At 47.2% G+C, this 23,381-nt stretch overlaps 2 protein-coding genes across 11 annotated transcripts in view; one reads left to right on the top strand and one right to left on the bottom strand.

The window, feature by feature from the left end:
• Positions 1-14,052, bottom strand: part of dnai4 (dynein axonemal intermediate chain 4) — a 401,481-nt gene extending 387,429 nt beyond the window's left edge. The window contains exon 1 of one of the 2 annotated variants that reach the window (XM_072511088.1): positions 13,884-14,052. In XM_072511088.1, the coding sequence (XP_072367189.1) occupies positions 13,884-13,909 (26 nt within the window). In that variant the 5' untranslated portion in view covers positions 13,910-14,052. The remainder of the gene's footprint in view (positions 1-13,883) is intronic. The other variant, XM_072511087.1, reaches the window with a different exon arrangement.
• Positions 14,053-14,128: 76 nt separating this feature from the next.
• The window catches only part of LOC140426391 (mesoderm induction early response protein 1-like), a 98,123-nt gene continuing 88,870 nt past the window's right edge, over positions 14,129-23,381 (top strand). For 2 of the 9 annotated variants that reach the window (XM_072511089.1, XM_072511090.1), the window contains exons 1-2: positions 15,171-15,214; positions 15,660-15,805. In XM_072511089.1, the coding sequence (XP_072367190.1) occupies positions 15,707-15,805 (99 nt within the window). In that variant the 5' untranslated portion in view covers positions 15,171-15,214; positions 15,660-15,706. Of the gene's footprint in view, positions 14,262-14,341; positions 14,408-14,836; positions 14,856-15,170; positions 15,242-15,659; positions 15,806-23,381 lie in introns of those variants that run through there. The other 7 variants (XM_072511093.1, XM_072511094.1, XM_072511096.1 and 4 more) reach the window with 7 other exon arrangements.

The raw sequence follows: 23,381 nt of genomic DNA, 5'->3' as shown, positions 1-23,381 counted from the left end.
CGGCGGGACCAGGCGGCGTGGGCGGGCTCCGGGGTCCTGGGGGGGGGGGGGGGGGGGGCGTGGGGCGATCTGACCCCGGGGGGTGCCCACACGGTGGCCTGGCCCGCGATCGGGGCCCACCGATCCGCGGGCGGGCCTGTGCCGTGGGGGCACTCTTTCCCTTCCGCCTCCGCTACGGCCTCCACCATGGCGGAGGCGGAAGAGACTCTCCCCACTGCGCATGCACGGGAAACTGACAGCGGCCGCTGACGCTCCCGCGCATGCGCCGCATTTCCGCGCCAGCTGGCGGGGAAACAAATGCCATTTCCGCCAGCTGGCGGGGCGGAAATCCCTCCGGCGTCGGCCTAGCCCCTCAATGTTGGGGCTAGGCCGCCAAAGATGCGGAGCCTTCCGCACCTTTGGGCCGGCGCGATGCCCGTCTGATTGGCGCCGGCTTTGGCGCCAGTCGGCGGACATCCCGCCGTTGGGGGAGAATTTCGCCCCAGGTCCCAGGTGGTTACTATAAAGGTAAGCTGGACTATGAACTAGCCAGAAGCACACCAATACAACCTCTGTTGGGTACAAGGACTTACCTGGGCATAAACATCATTATGTAAAATGATGAAATTAAAAGAACATTATCTATTGGAGTAACAGTATATGTGATCAATAATTATACACCAATAACCAAATACTATAACATCCTTGGGCCTTCAGTGTTAAGAGTAGGAAAAGTTGAAGGAGACTACCAAAACAGGCTCAACGAGTCACAGATATGGACACTACCATCATTAAGGAGAAGGTTCTGGGGAAACTGAAAGGTCTGAAGGTGGATAAATCACCTGACCAGATGGTCTACATCCATCTCTCTAAAGGAGATTGTTAAGGAGATTGGGGAGGCTTTTAAGAATGCCGGCAGTGACCGACTTTTAGGTTGCGAATGGCCCGGGACCGGCCTTTAATTGCGAATGTTGGAGTCTTCCCACCAGTGGCAGCAGAGTGCAGGTCACGCACCCGGGACGTACACGGACGCTGTATACAAAGCTCCAGGGGCTCTGGTGAACAATCCATTAAGAACAAACTGAAATCAGGAATAAAGCAGTATAAAAATGATTCTTGAGGTATGCTTTTGTTAATCGTGCCAATGCAAATTCGGATGCAAAGCCCATGTGTGTTATATGTAGGGAAGTACTGGCAAATGAGAATTAGATGCTAACCATATATACCTTGCAGACGTATTTTCAATTCAAAACTAACTGAACCTCAACTTGCAAGGGGGGGATGATGATTGCTTTTGCACTGTGATGAAATAGACGCTTTCCAAAAGGAGTTGACAGTTCGGCAAGTGCGAGTACAAAGCCAAAACTACTACATGTTCCCTACACTGCTGCGACACATTGAAGAAAGCAACATTAGTAAGAGAACTGTCAATAGACCGGCAAGCCTTATTCAGTCACATCTGGCAGAGCTGATCAACAGTTTTTGTCCCTACTTTCCAGAGGAGAAGTTTGGGATTTTGAAGGAGAATAGATGGGCGAAAAATTCTTTTGAGTTTGAGACCCCAGGGTCAATTATTAACTTACAGCTGACTCCAAATGAAGAGACTCAACTCCTGCGTCTCACCTGTGACAGCACATTAAAAACAGGCCTCAAGTCCCTGAGGCTGTCAGCATTCTGGAGTAGCATCTCCAAGGAATATGCTGAGTAAAACAAGCAGTTTGTTACTATTGCCCTTCACAGTGACCTACATGTGTAAGATTGGAATTTCCGTCCTCACAAAGACGAAGACAGCACAAAGAAACCACTTGAACTCAGCACCTAATATGAGCATTGCCCTCTCCTCCTCTGACCGTAAGACCATAAAATAGAGGGGTAGAATTAGGCCATTCGGCCCATCTTGTCTGCTACGCCATTTGATTGTGGCTGATATGTTCCTCATTCTCATTCTCCTCCCTTCTCCCCATAACCCCTGATGCCCTTTTTAATCAAGAAATCCCCTTATTAATCAAGAACACCCGTATGCAGAGAAGCTGACCTCCACCCCAAGAGGACCTATCTGTAAACAATCAGCGAGGCCAAGGCTAAAACATCCACCACCGTCTGCAGTTCTGACAGGGCCGACACCCCAAATATGGCCCCTAGGGGCTCCACATCAATTTGCAAGATTATCAACATGGTGTTGAAGAAAGAGCCCCAAAACCTCCCCAGCCCAGGGCAAGACCTGAACATATGGTCATGATTGGCCGGACCCCTCCCATACCTCCACTCCCACAAACAACCGGCTCATCCTCAACCCCATTAAATGTGCCCTGTGCTCCACCATTAATTGAATCAACCCTAGTCTTGCACATAAAGTTGTGGTGTTCACCCTGCGCAACACTTTGCACCACACCCCTCCTCCAGTGCCATTCCCAACTCTTCCTCCCACCTGGCCTTAACTCCCTCAGCAATAATATATCCTCCTCCAGAATCCTCCCATAGATCCCTGATGTATCACCGTCTCCCCCCCCTCCCCCCCCCCCCCCCGCCTCTCCCCCCGCCACCACCACCATACCCGCCACGAACAGCAGTCTCTCTAACAGTGAAGAGGGCAACATCACCAGGAAAATCGGAAAGACCTTCCTTGCAAAATCCCGCACCTGCATATACCAGAAAGTATCAGACTGTGGGAGGGATCCCAAACTTCTCCGTCAACTCCTCCAAATTGGCGAATCGCCCCTCCAGAAACAAATCCCTCAGTCCTACCGCTCCCTTATCCTCCCAGCCCTGGAGCATAGCATCTAATCTAGCCGGTTCAAACAAGTGGTTTGCACAGATTGGCGTCATCTTCGACAACGTCCCTAGTTTAAAATGCTGCTGAAATTGTCTCCAATTCCTGAGTGTAGCTACCACCACCGGATTGCCTGAGTATTTCCCAGGGGAGAAAGGAAGTAGAGACGTTACCAGCGCAAACCCGACCCCTTACATGAACCTGACTCCATCTTTACCCAAATTGCCTCCAATCCCCGTACCAACTCAGTACCTTCTCGGCATTTGCTGTCCAATAGTAATAAATCAAAATCGGCAGTGCCAAACCTCCAGATTGCCATCCTTTCTGAAGCACCTTTTTCCAAATTCTACCTTGCCCACCCAAATAAACAACATGATGAACCGCTCCACTCCCAGAAAGAATGCTTTTGGCAATAAAACTGGCAGGCATTGGAACAAAAATAAAAACCGTGGTAAAATATTCATCTTTATCAATTGAACCTTCCTGATAGAGGAAGGCTGTCCCACCTCTGTAGATCCACCTTGGCCCTCTCCACAAGGATCGTGAAGTTCAATTTACAGAGTTGGGCCCAATCTCGAGTTACCTGCACCCGCAGATAACTAAAGCGGTTCGTCGCCAAGTGAAATGACAACACCCCCAAATTTGCACCCTTCCTTGGCGGAGAGACCGTAAAACACTCGCTCTTCTCCAAGTTCAGCTTGTATCCTGCGAAAGACCCAAATCGAGTCAGCAGTCCTATTATATCCCCCACCGTAGGGACTGGGTCCGAGATATACAAAAGAAGGTCATCAGCAAATAGGGAAACCCTATGCTCTGCCCCCTCACCCCCTACCACCTATCTGACTGCCTCAACCAGAGACAGAGGCTCTATCACTGCACAAATAGGAGGAGGGACATAGGACACCCCTGCCTCATTCCGCTATACAACTGAAAGTATCCCGAATTCAAACCATTCGTACGGACACTTGCCTTAGGCAACTTAACCCACATCACAAACCGTTCCAATACCGCAAACAAGTAACTCCACTGCACCCTATCGAAAGCCTTCTCTGTACCCAGCACTACAATAACCTCCTGTTCCCTCCCTCCCAACGGGGAGAGCACCACGATCAACAGACACCGCACATTCGAGGAAAACCACCTATCCTTTACAAACCTGTCTGGTGCCACCTGGTGAAGACACACCTCCAACCTGAGTGCCAGGGTCCTCATCTTTCTTAAATAAGAGCAAGATGGATGCCTGCCTCATCGTCTCCAGGAGTGTCGCCTTGCCAGTGCATCTTCAAACATCTCCACCAACAGCGGTACCAACCTGTCTAACTTCTTACAAAATTTCACTGTGATCCCATTGAGCCCCAGTGTCTTGTCTGTCTGCATTTTCCCTATAGTCGCGTGAACCTCCTCAATCCCCAATGGTTCCTCCAGCCCCACCCTATCCTCCTCCTCCACCCTAGGGCATTCCAATCCCACCAAAAACTCCACTATATCCAACTCATCCCCCGGCAGCTTCGACCTATTCAGCTTTTTATAAATCTCCTCAAATGCCCTATTCACCTTCTCCGGTGCAGACACCAACCTCCCACTTGCATCCCGTACCTGCACAATCTTCTGGAGGCCACCTGCACCTAAACTGGCCAGCCAACAGGCCTTTTACCCGCCTCAACTGAAGCACCACTTTACCTGTGGACAACAGATTGAACTGTCTGCAGTTCCTTCCTACTGGTCAAAAGCTCTGGGGTGGGATCTTCCGAGTACTTGCCATCAAACTCCAAAATGTCATATAACAGCCGCTGGCGCTCTTCCCTTGCCTCCTTCTCAACCTGAGCCTTATGCGAGATTATCTCACCTATGATCACCGCTTTCAAAGCCTCCCATAACACCGACGGTGACACTTGCCCATTTCTATTTAACCCCACGTATCCATCAATTACCCTCGCCACCTTCACGCAAAACCCCAAGTCCGCTAGCAACCCCACATCCAAACTCCATGCCGGCCGTCGTACCTGCCCCCTCTCCAAGACCACATCCACCAGGTGTGGGACTTGGTTGGAGATGATGATCGCCGAGTAGTCTGCTCTCCTCACCTCCGCCAACAAAGATCTCCTCACGATAAAGAATTTGATCCGTGAGTATAAGTTATGTACCAGAGAAAAGAAAGAACATTCTCAGGGCGGCATGGTGGGGCAGTGATTAGACTGCTGTCTCATGGTGCTGAGGACCGGGTTTGATCCGGGCCCTGGGTCACTGTCCATGTGGAGTTTGTATATTCGCCTCGTGTCTGCGTGGGTCTCACCCCCACAATCCAAAGATGTGCAGGGTAAGTGGATTGGCCATGCTAAATTGCCCCTTAATTGGAAAAAAAAAATTGGATACTTAAAATTTCTAAGAAAAAAAGAAAGAATATTCTCTGTCCCCCGGATTCAGAGACCTCCGAGGGTCTAGTCCCCCCATTTCCTTCATGAACGCCGTCAACACCTTCGATGGGCCAAAGACCTGGGCTTAGAACAATCCATATCAGGAATGATCACTAACATCTTCTTCATGAAAACTACATCATCCCAATTAGGGCCATACATGCTAACCAACACCACTGACCTTCCCTCCAAAGTTCCTGTAACTATAGCGTATCTGCCCCCCTGGTCTGCCACCACCTTCTCCATCTGAAACTGCACTCTCTTGTTAATCAGTATTGCTACCCCCAACCTTACTGTCGAAACCCAAGTGAAACGCTGGGCTCACCCAGTCCTGAAGAAGCCTTACCTGGTCTTTCACCCGCAAATGGGTCTCCAGCAGCACCACATCAGCCCCCCCAGCACCTTCAAATGAGCGAAAACTCTCACCTGCTTTATCAGCCCTCCCAAACCCCTACATTCCACGTTACTATCCAAACACCCCTCCACTGCATATTGGCCATGTCCACCACAAGGAATAATCCTAACCCTCCATCCAAATCCTAGAATCAGAGCCCACCCAAGATGGTACCCAGCCCACCCCACGAATGGGGCCAAGATCTACCCCCAGTCACCGTCAGCCAACTGCCCCACCCCCCCACCCCCATCCCAGAAACCCTCCCAACCATTTTGTCTCAAAATGACTCCTCTTTTCAATTCACCATTCACATCTTCAAGGCAAGCCGAAACCTGACTGCCCAGGTTCAGCCGACTGCAGCTCCTCACCCCACCTCGCTCCCATTCTCTAGCCAACTCTAGTATGCTAGTGAGGTGGACCCGCCCGACCCCCAACCCCTGTGTCCACAATAAAAATAAAAGAACTACAGGCAAATACCGCACCCCCAAACCATCTACCTCAAGTATCGAAACTCCCCTGCCCTCCAGCTCATCTCAAAACTGCCACTTTCTTCCACTCCCCTGTATACCCACTCCAACCCAAGACAACACCTGGAGAGGAGACAGGTAACCCCACGCCATGAAAGAAAACACCCCAAAGAAAATGTTACTTTAACAATATCTTACACACAAAGATATTAAAGGGCACATGCAGCAGAACATATCCGCCTCATCCAACCCCAACAGCAAAGTTCCAATGTCCTTCTCTGTTCAATCCCAGTCCTTCAGCCTTCACAAGCGCCCCCGCCGACTCAAACAAATGATCTCTGGAGTTATGCATGACCCTCAGCCTCGCCGGGTAGACCACCCCGACACGCACTCCACTATTGAAAAGCGCTGCCTTCGCTCTATTAAAGGCCACACCCTTCTTGCCAGCTCCACATGACATCCTGGTACATACAAATACCACTGCCTTCCCACATCACCTCCTAATTCAACTTGGCCCATCTTAAGACCTGTTCTTTCATCTGATAGCTGTGGAAGCAAACCATCACAGTTCTTGGTGGCTCATTCACCCGCAGTCTTGGCCAAAGCGACTGGTGGGCCCTATCCAACTCGAAGGCGGGGCATTCTCCTACTCCCAAGCAGCTTTGCAAACATCTTCGATAAACACTCCTTTGTTCTCCAGGTCCTCAACCATGGCCCTCAGGCCCTTATTTCTGTCCTCTACCTTCAGCAACTCCACTTCTAGTGAGGCAAGTTGGTCGCGACAGTGCTTCCTCCAGCCCCTTCAGCATCTCACCATGTTCCCACACTGTCTCTGACATCTTTCCAAGAGCCTCCTTTATCGGGATCAGCATGCCTTCCAGCGATTTCTTAAGAGTGTCCATCATTTCCCTCCCATGCCGCTCAAAATACTTGGCAAATTGCCACTCGAACTCCAGTGCCATCACCTCAACGAGCATTTCCACAGTAATGAGCGTTGCCCCACCCGACGAGCTTGCTCCCGCCAACTTTCCTCCAAACGAACTCCGCACCATGATTGACTCTGCCGGCCGTCAAGCATGGGGCAGCACGGTAGCACAGTGGATAGTATTGTTGCTTCACAACGCCAGGGCCCCAGGTTCGATTCCTGGCTTGGGTCACTGTCTGCACGGAGTCTACACATTCCCGGTGTCTGCGTGGGTTTCCTCCGGGTGCTCCAGTTTCCTCCCACAAGTCCCGAAAGACATGCTGTTAGGTGATTTGGACATTCTGAATTCTCCCTCGGTGTACCCGAACAGGCGCCGGAGTGTGGCGACTTGGAGCTTTTCACAGTAACTTCATTACAGTGTTAAGCCTAATTGTGACAATAAATATTATTATTATTATTATTATAGATAAGGGCCAAAAACCGAGGACTCTAGCAGGAGTCACCCAACATGTGACCTCCACCTGCATGTCACCATCGGAAGTCCGGAAGGTGGAATTATACAGAATAGTTCTTTCTTGGAACTATTCTGTCTAATTCCACCATATAAGAACTCGGAACAGGAGCAGGCAATTTAACCTCTCGTGCCTGCTCCACTATTCAATATGATCATGGCTGACCTCATCATGGTCTCATCTCCACCATCCTGCCTGTTCTCTGTAACTCTTCAACCCATTACTAATTAAAAATCTGTCTAACTCCTCCTTAAATTTACTCACTGTCCCAGCATCCACTGCACTCTGGGGTAGCGAATTCCACAGATTCACAACCCTTTGGGAGAAGTATTTTCTCCTTATCTCTGTTTTAAATTTGCTTCCCCTTATCCTGAGACTATGACATTTTGTTTTAGAATACCCCATAAGAGGAAGCATCCACTGTCCGTCTACTTTATCTGTACCTTTTATCATCTCATATACCTCAATTTGATCTCCCCTCATTCTTCTAAATTCTAGAGAGTATAGGCTGAAACTGCTCAATGTCTCTTCACAAGACAAACTCCTCATCTCTGTAATCAATCCACTGAACCTCCTCTGAACTGCCTCCAATCACACCGCATCTTTCCTCAAATAAGGGGACCAAAACTGTGCACAATACTCCTGAGGAGGCTCACCTGTCGCATTAAAGGGAAGCGAAAATAATGTGTTGCGAAGGTCAGCTGGCGTGGGTCGCAAAGGTTGGACGGTTGGTAAAAGTGAGTCCGGAAAAAAGTTTGAAAAACACTAATCTACAGGACAGGTGATTGGAGGAAATGATCTTTATTTACTTTTTTTAAAAATCATTTTACGGGATGTGGGTGTCACTGGTTAGGCCAGCATTTCTTGCCAATTCTAGTTGCCCTTCAGAAGGTGGTGATGAGTTGCCTTCTTGAACCGCTGCAGTCCTTCAGGTGTAGGTACACCCACTGTGATGTTAGGGAGAGAGTTCCAGAATGTTGCCCCAGTGAAGGAACAGCGATATATTTCCAAATCAGGGTGGTGAGTGAATTGGAGGGGGAACCTCCACGTGGTGGTGTTCCCAGGTATCTGCTGCCCTTGGTCAGTTACTGCAGTGCATCTTGAAGATGGTACACACGACTGCCACTGTAGTGGAGGGTTTGAATGTTTGTGGAAAAGGGAACAATCAAGCGGGCTGCTTTGTCCTGGATGGTGTTGAGCTTCTTGTGTGTTGTTGGAACTGCACTCATCCAGGCAAGTGGAGAATATTCCATTACACTCCTGACTTGTGCCTTGTAGATGATGTGGAGATGCCGGCGTTGGACTGCTGTCATGTGAGAGTACCTTTAAGAAATAGGTGCTTAAGAAATGTACCTTTAAGAAATGGGTGTTTATCAGTGATGTCAGAGTGTGGGTGGAGCTGGGCTGTCTGTCAGCTTTTTACTTTCGTTTTAGGCTGTTTGCTGCAGGGTGTGTTTTAGTTTCGTTTTCAGTGTTGGAGCTGAAGCCAGACCAAGCAGGTATACTGCTGTTCTCTCTGCCATCAAAAAACTATCTCTTGATCATTTGGTGAATTCAGAATTATAAATGTTTTCAGTGGTGACTTTAACCTGATGTGCTTCTGTTAAAGGTGAGGTTTTTTGTAAGTCTTCTGGATGTTAAAAGGACAGCGTAAGCATTACTTAGTGTTGTACTCTTTGGGGGTTGTATTTGAATTAATGGTTGCTAAGATGTTCACTGTTTGTTTTAAAAAGGTTAACTTGAGTTCATAGAATAAACATTGTTTTGCTTTAAAAAATACTTTTCCAATTCTGCTGAACCACACCTGTAGAGTGGGCCGTGAGCTCCCCATACCACAATATATTAAAAGTGGTGGTTCAGGTGAACTCCATGCTACACTTTGGGGTTCTCTAAACCTTGGCCCATAACACTGCGGTGAGCACAGTAACCTGGTGTTGTAAGACTTCTTACTTGTAGATGATGGACAGGCTTTTAGGGGTTAGGAGGTGAGTAGGATTCTCTGCAACTCGAAGAGGCCACCTCATATACTGCCGCTCTCGCAATCCTCGAGCGCATCTACGTGCGGCCTGTGAACGAGGTCTATGCGCGACATAGTCTCACTACTCGACGCCAGCGCCCCAGGGAGACACCTGACGACTATCTGCGCGACCTCAAAGCCCTCGCGCGCAACTGCAACTATCAGGCCGTTACGGCCACTCAGCACATGGAGCTCGCCGTCCGAGACGCCTACGTTGCGGGTGTCAGATCAAATTATGTGCGGCAGCGACTGCTCGAGAAAGGGCCCAGGACCTGGACGAGACGGTGAAACTGGCAACTTCACTAGAGGTTGCTTTCCAGAGCCTCACTGCACTTCCGGCCGAACACTCGACCCCCTCGTGGGCTCCCGACCAGAGACTACCCCAGGCCTGTTCTGCGCGCCCACCCGCTCATCATGGGGGGTTGCCTTGTTATTTTTGCGGCCAGCCTCAACACCCTCGACAGCTTTGCCCGCAACGCTCACTGCAACAGTTGCGGCCGGAAAGGGCACTTTGCCAAGGTCTGCCTCGCCAAGCCTAAGCATGCGAACTCCCTGACCCGGACTACCGACTCTCAGGCCTGCAGACCTCGCAATGTGGCAGCGTGCCTGCCGACTCCGCACAGACTCACGGGGGCCGCCATTTTGGCCATCCTCCCCCACGTGGCCGGCCACGTGCGATCCATGGGGGCCGTCATCTTGGACGCCATCTTCCTCGACGCCCGCCATGCTTGATCAACTGGGGCCGCCATCTGCTACGCCGCTCGACGCGTACGACCTGCTCGGACAGTCACCGGGGGGCCGCCTCAGCACAGCCGACCACGCTGCCGGTTACCCTCAACTCAGCGCAGTCACCTTGGACCAGTCGCGACCCAAGCACCTCAAGAGCTCAATGATGGCCGTCCGGTTTAACGGGTGCGAGACACCTTGCCTGTTCGACTCCGGGAGCACCAAGTTTCATCCACCCGGATCTGGTAAGTCGCTGCTCGCTCCCGATAAACCCGGCGCAACAAACAATTTCCCTCACCTCCTGGTCGCCCTCGGTACAAATCCGAGGGTGCACTACGGTAACCTTAGTGGTACAGGGCGCTGAGTACACTAATTTCCAGCTGTACGTGCTCCCAGACCTCTGCGCCCCCCTCCTTTTAGGGCTCGATTTTCAATATAATCTCAAGAGCCTGACGCTTAGCTTTGGCAGACCCCTGCCCCCACTCACTGTGTGCAGCCTAGCCACTCTGAAAGTCGACCCTCCTTCCCTCTTCGCTAATCTCACCGCTGATTGCAAGCCAGTAGCCACTCGCAGCAGGCGATATAGCATGCTGGACAGAATATTTATTAGGTCTGAGGTCCTGCGTCTCTTGCGGGAAGGCGTCATAGAGGCCAGCAATTGCCCCTGGAGAGCTCAGGTGGTGGTCGTCAAGACCGGGGAGAAGCTCCGGATGGTGGTTGATTACAGCCAGACCATTAACCGGTTTACGCAACTTGATGCGTACCCCCTTCCCCGGATTGCAGACATGGTCAATCAGATCTCTCACTACCGCGTGTTCTCCACGGTGGATCTGAAGTCTGCATACCACCAGTTCCCAATCCGTCTGGAGGATCGCCACTACATGGCGTTTGGGGCAGACGCCGCATTTTCCATTTCCTCCGAGTCCCTTTTGGCGTCACGAACGGGGTTTCGGTGTTCCAAGGAGCAATGGACCAAATGGTGGACCAGTACGGGCTGCGGGCCACGTTTCCGTACTTGGACAACGTCACCATCTGCGGCCATGATCAGCAGGACCACGACGCCAACTTCCACCGATTTCTCCAAACCGCCCAAAAACTTAATTTCACCTATAATAAGGAGAAATGCGTTTTCTGCACCACCAGGCTAGCCATCCTCGGCTACGTCGTGGAAAACGGAGCCCTAGGGCCCGACCCTGACCGTCTGCGCCCCCTCCTGCAACTCCCTCTCCCTCACTGGCCCTCAAGAGGTGCCTTGGATTTTTTTTCCTACTACGCCTAGTGGGTCCCCCAGTATGCGGACAAAGCCCGCCCACTATTTCAGGCCACCCTTTTCCCTCTGGCAGCCAAGGCCCGCCAGGCCTTCAACTGCATCAAGGCGGACATAGCCAAAGCCGCGATGCGCGCGGTGGACGAGTCCGTCCCCTTTCAGGTGGAGAGCGACGCATCAGAGGTCGCTCTCGCCGCCACTCTCAATCAAGCAGGCAGACCGATTGCGTTTTTCTCACGCACCCTCACCGCCTCTGAACTTCGACACTCCTCGGTCGAAAAAGAGGCTCACGCCATCGTGGAAGCCGTGCGGCACTGGAGGCACTACCGCGCTGGTAGGAGGTTTACCCTCGTCACCGACCAACGATCGATAGCATTCATGTTCGACAATACGGCAGCGGGGCAAAATCAAGAACGATAAGATCTTGAGGTGGAGAATCGAACTCTCCAGCTACAATTACGATATAGTATATCGTCCTGGGAAGCTCAACGAGTCCCCGGATGCCCTGTCCCGCGGCACATGCACCAGTGAGCAAGAGGACCGACTACGGGCTATCCACGACGACCTCTGCCACACGGGGGGTCACCCGGCTCGCCCATTATATCACGGCCCGCAACCTGCCCTACACCACTGAGGCGGTCAAAGCTGTAACCAGGGACTGCCAAATCTGTGCAGAGTGTAAACCGCACTTCTATCGACCAGATAAGGCCCACCTGGTGAAGGTACTTTGAACGCCTCAGTATCGATTTCAAAGGGCCCCTGCCCTCGAATAATCGCAATACCTACTTTCTCAATATTATTGATGAGTTCTCCCATTTCCCGTTTGCCATCCCGTGCACCGATATGACCACCCCCACTGTTATCAGAGCCCTGCACAGTGTCTTCACCCTGTTTGGTTTCCCCAACTACGTCCACAGCGACAGGGGCTCGTCGTTCATGAGCGACGAACTGCGTCAGTACCTGTTCAGTAAAGGCATCGCCTCGAGCAGGACTACCAGTTACAACCCCCGGGGAAACAGGTGGAGAGGGAGAACGCGACGGTCTGAAAGACCGTCCTACTGACCCTACGGTCCAGGAATCTCCCGGTTTCCCACTGGCAGGAAGTCCTCCCCGATGCGCTGCGTTCCAATAGGTCCCTACTTTGCACGGCCACAAACCAGACTCCTCATGACCGCTTGTTTATTTTCACTAGGGGGACTACCTCAGGGGCCTCGCTCCCACCCTGGCTGATGACACCGGGTCCGGTTCTCCTCCGGAAACACATTCGGACCCATAAGACCGATCCCCTGGTAGAGAGGGTCCAGCTCCTGCACTCAAACCCCCACTACGCATGTGTTGAGCACCCCGATGCTCGACAGGATACCATCTCCCTCCGAGACCTTGCGCCCGCAGGCTCCACCACCACTACGCCCACAGTACCCCCCGCGCTGTACCCCGCTCTTTCTCCCATGCCCAGCACCCCCGCGCCCATTTGGCTCCTGTGCTCCCTTCCACCCGGCACACCAGTCCGCAGGAATGAAGCTCAGGAAGAGCTGCTCCCGGAGTCCACCCCTGGGGCTGCACCGGACCCACTTCCCCAGCCACCTGAAGCGGCTGCAACACCAGTGCTTCGGCGGTCGCAGCGTACGATCCGGGTGCCGGACCGGCTGAACTTGTGACCCATCACCCCTGCCGGACTTTATTTTTTTACAGGGGGTGAATGTCGTGAATGTAAATACAGTTAATTCACCAGTTATGTTCTATGTTTGTAAATACAGTTAATTCACCAGTTATGTTCTATATTATTAACCCTGTGGGTTTTATCTGTGGGCCATTGTATGGCTTCATCCACAGGGAGAGATGTTGGAGGGTGTTGGAGCATGTACGGGCTCAGCCCATGGCTCCGCCCCTTTGAAGGAGTATAAGAGTAGCTGGCCTGTGGGACTGTCCTCTGTATGTACCAGTCGCAGGCAGGCAAAGTTGATAGTTAATTAAAACCACTGTTTTACTCCGACACGAGTCCTTGAGTGAATTGATGGTCGCATCACTTGAGTTCATAGAATAAACATTGTTTTGCTTGAAAAAATACTTTTCCATTTCTGCTGTACCCCACCTGTAGAGTGGGCCGTGTGCTCCCCATACCACAATCTATTAAAAATCGTGGGTCAGCTGAACTCCATGCTACACTTTGGGGTTCTCTAAACCCTGGCCCATAACACTGCGGTGAGCACAGTAACCTGGTGTTGTAAGGCTTCTTACTTGTAGATGATGGACAGGCTTTTAGGGGTCAGGAGGTGAGTAGGATTCCTAGCCTATGGCCTGCTCTGGTAGCCACAGTATTAATGTGGCTAGTCCAGTTCAGTTTCTGATCAATGGTAACGCCCAGGATGCTGATTGTGCAAGTAAACTCTGCCACAAAGTTATCAAACTCACGTCAATGAGGGGCTCCCTTTCTTCATTGTGGTTTTCGGACGATTCCAACAAGATTCCGGACAAACAGGGCTGGGACTACCTCGCCGCTCGACAGCTCTTTCTCGAAGCCGCTTGCTGTGTTCCTAAGCGACGGCGTTGTTGTCAGGGGCGGGGCCGCTACCGTTACCACAGTTACAGCGCCCCGCCCCTTTACACCGCCCACCCCCCCCCCCCGCAAGAAACCTCGATCTGATTGGCCCGCCCTTCCAAGGAAACCAACCGGCGCTCCCTGTCGCTGAAAGCAGGCATTTTAATGGTATTTTTGATGCCAGGCGATTTAAGCTATTTTCAAATAGTGTTGACAGAAGTAAACCGCGCACGGTTGATATCACTTGACAGGTATGGGAGGCAGATTGTTTTCAGATCCAATCAGCGAACTCGTTGGGTGGCGGGGTGGGGGGAAGGAGGAAGAGAGGCGGGCGAGCGAGTACATCCGGGTCAAGGTATGACCTCAATCCCCGACCCGAAATTAGAAAATGGCGGAGGTAAGGCGGATCCGTCACTAGACTTATCTATTCACAAAAAAATAAAAAAGTTAATTTTAAAATCTAATTTTTAATACTTGTTTCCAAACTTTATCTTCATTGATATCTGAATGCAAATCAGTGTTTTTTTTTAAAGGAAATACAATTTTAAAGAGGAAACATTCGAGTGATAAACTTTTTCTGCGTTTTCCCTTTGACTTAAAATTATTAAGTTGTGGAAATATTATTGGGCACTGTGCCGGAGCCTGGCTTCGCGGCGCCCCCCCCCCCCCCAATGTTGAAGTTCCGTCCATATCCGCTAGGCCTTATTTGGGTATTTTTTTCCCTCCTAGAATTTACCTCTTTTTTTAAAGGAAAATAACTGTTTTTCGAAAAACAATCTCCGACCAAAACATTGCAGCATTTATCGTATTTATTTGAAATTTCAACAGCTAAGCTTCCGCTTCAGGTCTGATGAGAAATTCCGCGAGCTCCATCCAGCCTCCTATAAAAGCAAACTTTTCCCGCACCCCCGCCCCCGTTCCTAACTGTGATATCTCAGTCAGGCGTCTAACTTTTTCCTTTGTATATTTATCATTACTTCGGAATTTATGTTTTTGGGAGGTGGGGGTAATGTTGGTTTGTGAATGCGTTTAAAACATTTGTACGTGGGTTTTCCGCGGTTTTTGTAACTTCTAAAAATGCCATTGTCTTTTGATGTGGAAAATTGCTTTTGTTTTTGAAATGTTTTCAGTAGTGAATTTATTTTTAATCTTCTTTAAAGTTTTATTTTTAAATTACAGCCTTCCGTTGGAAGCTCGAGCCCAGGTACAGTAAAAGCGAACTTTCTTTAAGGTCTGTATTTACAGTAAAGCTGTTAGCTTTATTTCAGTGACTTGTGGAAATAAATAGTGTTGCAAATTGCACATATCTTAAAACACAATTAAGTATTTATGGTGGATTCTATATAAACCTATAAATACATATTTCCAAAAGCAGGGATTTATTTTACTTTTAGCATGAACTCTTGACGATGAATTTGCTGCAAATTTAATTTGATAATAATTCTGGCAAATTTAATTCGATAATAATTCTGGCAGAGTTGTGCAATTATGGTTTAGAGTCAAATCAATACTGCAGTGCTAAAGTCAAAATTGTATTAAATATTCAGAAAGCATGTTCTAGTGTTAAAAGGTGACGTGTAACTGCTGAAAAGTCAAAAACATTACATTGTTCTTCCTTCACCCCACCATCCCTCAAAAAACACCTGAAGGGGGTTCAGCAGGTTCGGAGGACCATGATTTTGATCCATCTGCTGATATGCTTGTGCATGATTTTGATGATGAACGAACACTTGAGGAAGAGGAAATGATGGAAGGTGACAACAATTTCAGCTCAGAAATTGAGGATCTTGAAAGGGTAAGTTCTCTAACTAAATTCTCTAATTATGCAAGAATGCAGATTTGTTCATTGAATTGATCGCATTCCACTTTGAAATTCTCAATTTTAAATGTATAACGAATGGAAAAAATATTTGTTTATTTTAAGACAATTGAAGAAATGCTTATCATTCACTCATTGTTCACTTACCCACAACATGCAGCCTTGTGTCAGACCGAGATATATCCGCTCATATTTTGCTTCAAAATTTAAAACCCTGTAATTTTATTCACTTCTTATTTGCCCAATTGTTACATTGATCGGTTTGACATTTGATCGACTTTCCAGTCGATACCAGCTAAATTTAAATCTCTGAGCAGCAATCAGTTTATCTATTATCATTGGCGTCGTCATTTATTCTTGTGCAAATAACAGTTTTCTCTTATACTGTGCACATAATGGATTTAGTTGAATTAAATTGCTTTTAACGTGGAAGAAAATTGTAGGAAAATCACTTTTCCTAAATAAATGTTTATTGTAACTCTTGGTCCCTAAAAAGGAAGTTCTAAATATTTGTGATAACATATTGTGAACTGAAAAGCAAGCATAAAGCTTGTCTGTTGAATGCACTAAAACTATGCTGAAACTAGAAGTTGAAGCACTAAGAGTTCAGGGGAAAAAGGTCATGATTGTGGAGTTTTGCTCGAAAACTTTTAATTCTCTTTATTGGATGTTGTTGTGTTATCAGAAACCTGCATGAAAAAGCTTTGGTAGGAAAATATTAAATCAAGTTAATATTTATCTGGAAAAGTTCATATTTCTTCCACATCTGAAATCAGTTTACCAACTACATAAGCAAAGTTTTACACTTGCGTCTTTTTTTAAAAAATAATAATAATTTGATTTCTGGGATCACAGAAATGAAGATAACAGGTTAAAGAAGCGATGTGTAATGGTCAAGTTATCAACATATTAACTAGACTTGGAAATATGAAATACAGTGAGTTCCTGACAATGATTAATGCAAAAATAAAATGTAATTGAACTATTCAAGCTTTTCAATGCTGATTTATAAATTGCTATTTATGTTATTGGTTCATTGACGTTGACCTGTTTTCACACTGGTTGTTGATGCTTATGCAAGCTGTGCTCATTGGTCTTCTGATGAGATTAATGGTTTGTAATATCGTAAGGTCTATGAAGGGAATGTTCATTCGTTTACAAATGAATCAACGTTTAAAAGTCTATGAATTAGATTCTAAATATGGAAGAAATTACTTGGGCTCATGAAAAGGAAAATGTTTCTGTTCCACAGCACAGAATGGTATGGAAGTTATTTTTAATTCATTTACAAGATGTGGGTGTTAGAACAGTACAGCACCGTACAGGCCCTTCGGCCCACGATGTTGTGCCGACCATTTATCCTAATCTAATATCAACCTAACCTACACCTCTTCAATTTACTGCTTTCCATGTGCCTGTCCAAGAGTCGCTTAAAGTCCCCAATGACTCTGACTCCACCACCTCGGCTAGCAGTGCATTCCACGCACCCACCACTCTCTGTTTAAAGATCCTACCTCTGACATCTCCCCTATACCTTCCTCCAATCACCTTAAAATTATGTCCCCTCGTGACAGCCATTTCCGCCCTGGGGAAAAGTCTCTGGCTATCCACTCTATCCATGCCTCTCATCACCTTGTACACCTCTATCAAGTCACCTCTCTTCCTTCTTCGCACCAGTGAGATAAGCCTTCAACCTTTCTTCATCAGACGTGCTCTCCAATCCAGGCAACATCCTGGAAAATCTCTGCACTCTCCAAAGCATCCACATCCTTCCTATAATGAGGCGACCAGAACTGGACACACTATTCCAAGTGTGGTCTCACCGGGGTTATATAAAGCTGCAGCAAAACTTCGCAGCTCTTAAACTCAATCCCCCTGTTAATGAAAGCCAACGCACCATATGCCTTTTAACAACCCTATCAATCTGGGTGGCAACTTTGAGGGAACTATGTACGTGGACACCAAGATCCCTCTGTTCCTCCACACTTCCAAGAATCCTGCCTTTAACCCTGTATTCAACATTCAAATTCGACATTCCAAAATTAATCACTTCACATTTATCTAGGTTGAAATCCATCTGCCACTTCTCAGCTCAGCTCTGCATCCTGTCAATGTCCTGTTGTAACCTGCAACAGCCCTCGACAATATCAACAACTCCATTAACCTTCATGTCATCGGCAAACTTACTAACCCACCCTTCCACTTCCTCATCCCAGTCATTTATAAAAAACACAGAGCAGAGGTCCCAGAACAGATCCCTGCGGGGCACCACTGGTCACCGACCTCCAGGCGGAATACTTATCATCCACTACCACTCGCTGTCTTCTTTCGGCCAGCCAATTCTGTATCCAAACAAACAAATCTCCCTGTGTCCCATGCCCCCTAACTTTCTGAATGAGCCTACCATGGTGAACCTTATCAAATGCCTTACTGAAATCCATATACACCACATTCACGGCCCAACCTTCATCAATGTGTCTCGTAACATCCTCAAAGGGGCTGGTTTAGCACACTGGGCTAAATCGCTGGCTTTTAAAGCAGACCAAGGCAAGCCAGCAGCACGGTTCAATTCCCGTACAGCCTCCCCGAACAGGCGCCGGAATGTGGCGACTAGGGACTTTTCACAGTAACTTCATTGAAGCCTACTCGTGACAAGCGATTTTCATTTCAAGGATTCAATGAGGTTTGTGAGGCATGACCTACCCCTCACAAAGCCATGCTGACCATCTTTAATCAAATTACATTTTTCTAAATCATCATAAATCCTGTCTCTCAAAATTCTTTCCAATAGGAAGTGGTGGTGAGCTGCCATTTTGGACTGTTGCAGTTCCTGAGATGTAGGTACACCCACAGTGCTGATGGGGTGAGAATTCCAGGATTTTGACAGTGCAACAGTGAGGGAATGGTGATTATAGTGCAAGAATTGACCATTCGACCAGAACATTTAATGTTCCGTTATCCTCTGCAGAAGCAGTTGCTTTAATTCCATGTATACATCCTGTTCCTATATCCATCTATTCCCCTTTCCTTGATGTCATGGGTTTCTGTTTTGATCACTATTTTAAAGTGTCAGAGGAACAGCAGCCTGGAATAAAGATGTTGTCTTTTAGCTGCTGCACTATAGTTAATTGAAGAAAAGGCTTGTCTTGAAGTGCAGTGTAAAAAAAAAAACGTCATTTTGTACATCGCAGGGCCTCGTAAATAGTGAGGTGATCAGTTTTAGTCATGTTGTTTGAGGGCAAATGTTGGCCAGGACTTCAGGACAACTCCATTGCTTTCCTTTAAGTGGGATCTTATGTCCATTTGGAACCTTTGTTTAACTTCTCTGCTGAAAGATAGCAACTTCAACCATGCGACAGTTCTTTTGTACTGAACTGAAGTAGAACTTTGAACCCATTCGTTATTAACTCGGTGAGAATGCTACCAACTGAGCCACAACTGTCACCGGTTTCAATTCACAATTGATTAATACATATCTCAGGAAATTGTTGATTGCATTTGTTTAGGGTTAAGTGTTTACTTGAGGCCTCAGCTGCTTACTCCCACATTTCTATTTTTTTGCTGCTTATTGCGAGATATACTCCTACCAAATGAAGTTCTGTGATTAAAGTTCACGTCAATACTTTTGATCCAGTACCACTAATCTATTTCCATAGATGTATCAACTTAGTACAGACTTGCCAATCAACTGAGTAAACACTTGGAATCCACATTCGCATCATGGGTTGATCTAGTACTGATTGGTGATTCAGGCATATATCCAGGAATCCACTTTTGATCTGATAACAGTCCAGCAAGGTGATGAATTAACCCGGTTTGATAGAGATCATTGTTGCCTGTCCCTCTATCTCAAGGATTCAAGTTTGCAAATTTCTGCCATGGGTTTCATATGACTGAACAGACCAATTGTCAGCCCACAGATGGTAGGATACTTGGAAGAGGATGTTCTGCAAGGTGGTGGGATACAGAGCTCAGGATTTGCTTCCCATTCTGCTGCTGTTCTGCCTCATCATTAAGATGCTGTGATTCTGAGATGCAGCTTGTTGCCATTTTGAATGATTTGGTAACGGGTTCCTCTCAATTGTTTTAAAGTCAATTCTTCTGCACTTCATTGAGTGTCCCCTCTTTTTTTCTCCATGGAAAGTTAGCCGATTGAGAGTTGAGAAAGAACCTGGCAGGAATGATGCTTTTCAGTCATCTGGGCACCATGTCCAGCACATTGAAGTTGATCTTGCAGAGATTTGCCTGAATGCTTGTGGAGCTGACTTTAGGAAGAGCACTGATGTTTGTTCAATGATGCTCCCGTTGAATCTGCAGGATGTGGTGGAGACATTGCTGATGAAATTTCTCCAGCACTTTTACGTGTTGGTACACTGTCCAGGTCTTGCTGCAGTACCAGAGTATGATGACAACAGTTGTTTTGTGCACAATGTTTGTTGACTTGCAGAAGTCTTTGTTTCAATAATAATAATAATCGTTCTTGGTGTCACAGTTAGGCTTACAGTACACTGCAATGAAGTTACTGTGAAAAAACCCTAGATGCCACACTATGGCACCTGTTCAGGTATTAAGAATGTCTAATCACCTAACCAGCACATCTTTTGAGACTTGTGGGAGGAAACCGGAGCACCTGGAAGAAACACATGCAGACATGGAGAGAACGTGCAGACTCCACACAGGCAGTGACCCAAATCGGGAATCGAACCTGGTGCTGTGAAGCAACAGTGGTAACCACTGTGCTGCCGTGCCACCCATGCAGTTACAGCCATAGGTTTTGCTGTACCTTCGTAGCCACTTTTCAAAAGGTCACCATTACCATCATCGGAATTGGTTGATGGAACTATGAGTCATATGATTACATGGAACATTAGCAATTGTTTGAGGGTAGGAGTAGTGGGAATGAAGGGGAGTGGTGTATCAGGCACTATATATTTGGACAACCTTTACTGGGTATATGTAAATCATGAAGATGATAATGAAATTTGCTGCATGCTCCAAATTAGGGCAAAATGTTTTGAGCTGTGGTGACTGCAAGAGAAGTAGAGGCTAAGAAAATGGATAAGCGACAGACATGGTGTAATTTAGATAAATGAAAAGTTACTTTTTCTCCAAAATTAATATGATAATGATATATTGGGGTGGTGAAGCAATTAAAAATTAATGCAGTTACATCGGTCATCAACAATGACAATACAAGTAGATCAGGTTAGAATAGAAAATAAACTGAATCCTTGATTTTGTAACTATTGGCATAGAATATTAAAGCAAGTAGGAGTACTGTTCGACTGGTTAAATGTCTTCAATTTTGGGAACTCCATTATTAGAACACTGAAGAAATAGTTTCAATGTTTGATTCATCGAATATCCAGCTGTGAAGTTTGAATTATGAAGAGAGATTGAAATAGTGAGGCTTTTTCCACAGGAGCTCAGAAGGATGAGAGAGAATGACCTGATGGAGATCTTCAGGGTTATGCTCCGATAAATAGAGATGGATTATTTCAGTTCGTCAACACAACACAAATTTAAGTAAGCATAAAAATTAAAAATAAAGTTCAGAATATGGTATTCTCAGTCACAAATTATCATTGAAGGCAAATCCAAGAGTACTTTTAAATGGGAATAAATATTGTCAGAGGTATATAAAGGGTATGAGAATTGCACACTAAGATTGAACTATTAACTTGTGGAGAAAAACATAAGACTAATAGGATGATTCATATGTTCTATACGTTAGCGTAGACTATTCAAGAAATGGTCTTCAGCGGGTGGCACGGCTTCACAGCGTTCGATTCCTGGCTTGGGTCACTGCTTGTGCGGAGTCTGCACGTTCTCCCTGTGTGCGCGCGTGGGTTTCCTCCCAGAAGTCCCGAAAGACGTGCTGTTAGGTAATTTGGACGTTCTAAATTCTCCCTTTGTGTACCCTAACAGGCGCCGGAATGTGGTGACTTAAGGGCTTTTCACAGTAACTTAATTGCAGTGTTAATGTAAGCCTACTTGTGGCAATAATAAAGATTATTATTATTGACACTAACGGGTTTGCAGTTTAAAAATTGACCTTTTCAAAGGATGACTCTTATAATGAATAAGCAATTTCACTCCCCCTCCCATGCCCTCATCTTGAATGTAACGTTTTAAAGAATGAGCATCATTGGTCTCCTGTGCTCAGCCTTTTGTCAGGTACTTGTCATATACTGAAAATTCCTAGCTACTCCCTTGTGTGAGTTACAGGATATGCATTAGCTTTTGTCGGGCTATTTGTTTCAGATCTAGTGTGGCTTTTTTTAAAAATAAATGTTTTTCTCCATTTTTCACATTTTCCTTAAATTCACACCCCACCCACAGACAGTAAACGGTAACAAATACAAAGTCAATCCCCTTAACAATAACTGCGATCCCATTCTCCCACCACCCCAAACAACAACCCACCTGTCAATATATGCATCCAATAAAACAAACACTCCCACGTGGAAAGAAAAAACAAAGGAGAGAAAGAAAAAGGAGTCCGGGGCCACCCATGGTCACCATTAATCTATAGAGTCCAACCCCCCCCCCCCCCACACACACACACTCAATGCCATCCAACCTCTGAAAGAGTACCATACATGATACCCAAGAGTTGTAAACCCCCCCCCACGCCTCCTCCCGTCCACTGCCTCTTGTAAAACTCATCCCCCCCAACCTCGGTTCCTTCCCTCCCAACTGTCCACCCCGGCTAGACCACTCGGACCCTGTTCTGCCAGGCTCTGATGGCCGCAGCCCCCCCCCCCCCCCCCACCTCACTCCTGTTCACGGGCTGGCTTAAACCGGCCAGCGTGGAGGCCCCTGCCCGGGTCCCTTTCCCCCTTGCCCGGCCCTAGGAGAGCCCAGAAATCCCCTTTTTTGCACACAAACCCTGCATACCCACCTACACCCCAAAGAGCCCTCCTTTCGAGTGAAAGTCCCATCACTTCCCTTGTCCAAATATATACAACATTGGCTCCTTTAACCCATACACCCGCACGCAGTGAAACAAAAAAGAAGAAAATACAGTCATGAGGTTGACAAATCCCAAATTTCTTTACCCGTCAGTCTGGCCTCAATAAAAGTCGAGATGGATTTGCAGGTACAGCATTAGTTATTTTATTTAGCTTGCAAGCTTGTTTAATTTCACAGAAGCATAGGACACATCTAGTCTCCTACATCCCGGAAAGCGAATGAACAAAGAGATCTATGCAAATCAATTCAAATGGTATCAAGTTTCACATACACAATTCCCATAGGTCAGCCTATACCCCTCCTGACCTAGTCAGACATTCTGATTGGCTCACTTCCAATCCCTTCCTCTGGCCCCTATTACCCAGCATCCTTTTCTCCTCCTATGGTGGACACACCTCTTCCTGCTTTGCCATGCAGTCTGAAATCCTTTGTCTGTGAACTCACCAGAATGAGACTGGCCTATCTCTACATTACAGTAACTAATATCTCTAAAGTAACTATTTTATATCACATTCGTCATTCCCTCCTTTTATCATTCCATGATAACCGAACTATCCAATCCATAGCTACGGTCCCT

This window comes from Scyliorhinus torazame, chromosome 7 (assembly GCF_047496885.1).
Source record: "Scyliorhinus torazame isolate Kashiwa2021f chromosome 7, sScyTor2.1, whole genome shotgun sequence".
NCBI classification, from domain to species: domain Eukaryota; kingdom Metazoa; phylum Chordata; class Chondrichthyes; order Carcharhiniformes; family Scyliorhinidae; genus Scyliorhinus; species Scyliorhinus torazame.
This window is presented reverse-complemented; position numbering and strand designations above follow the sequence as displayed.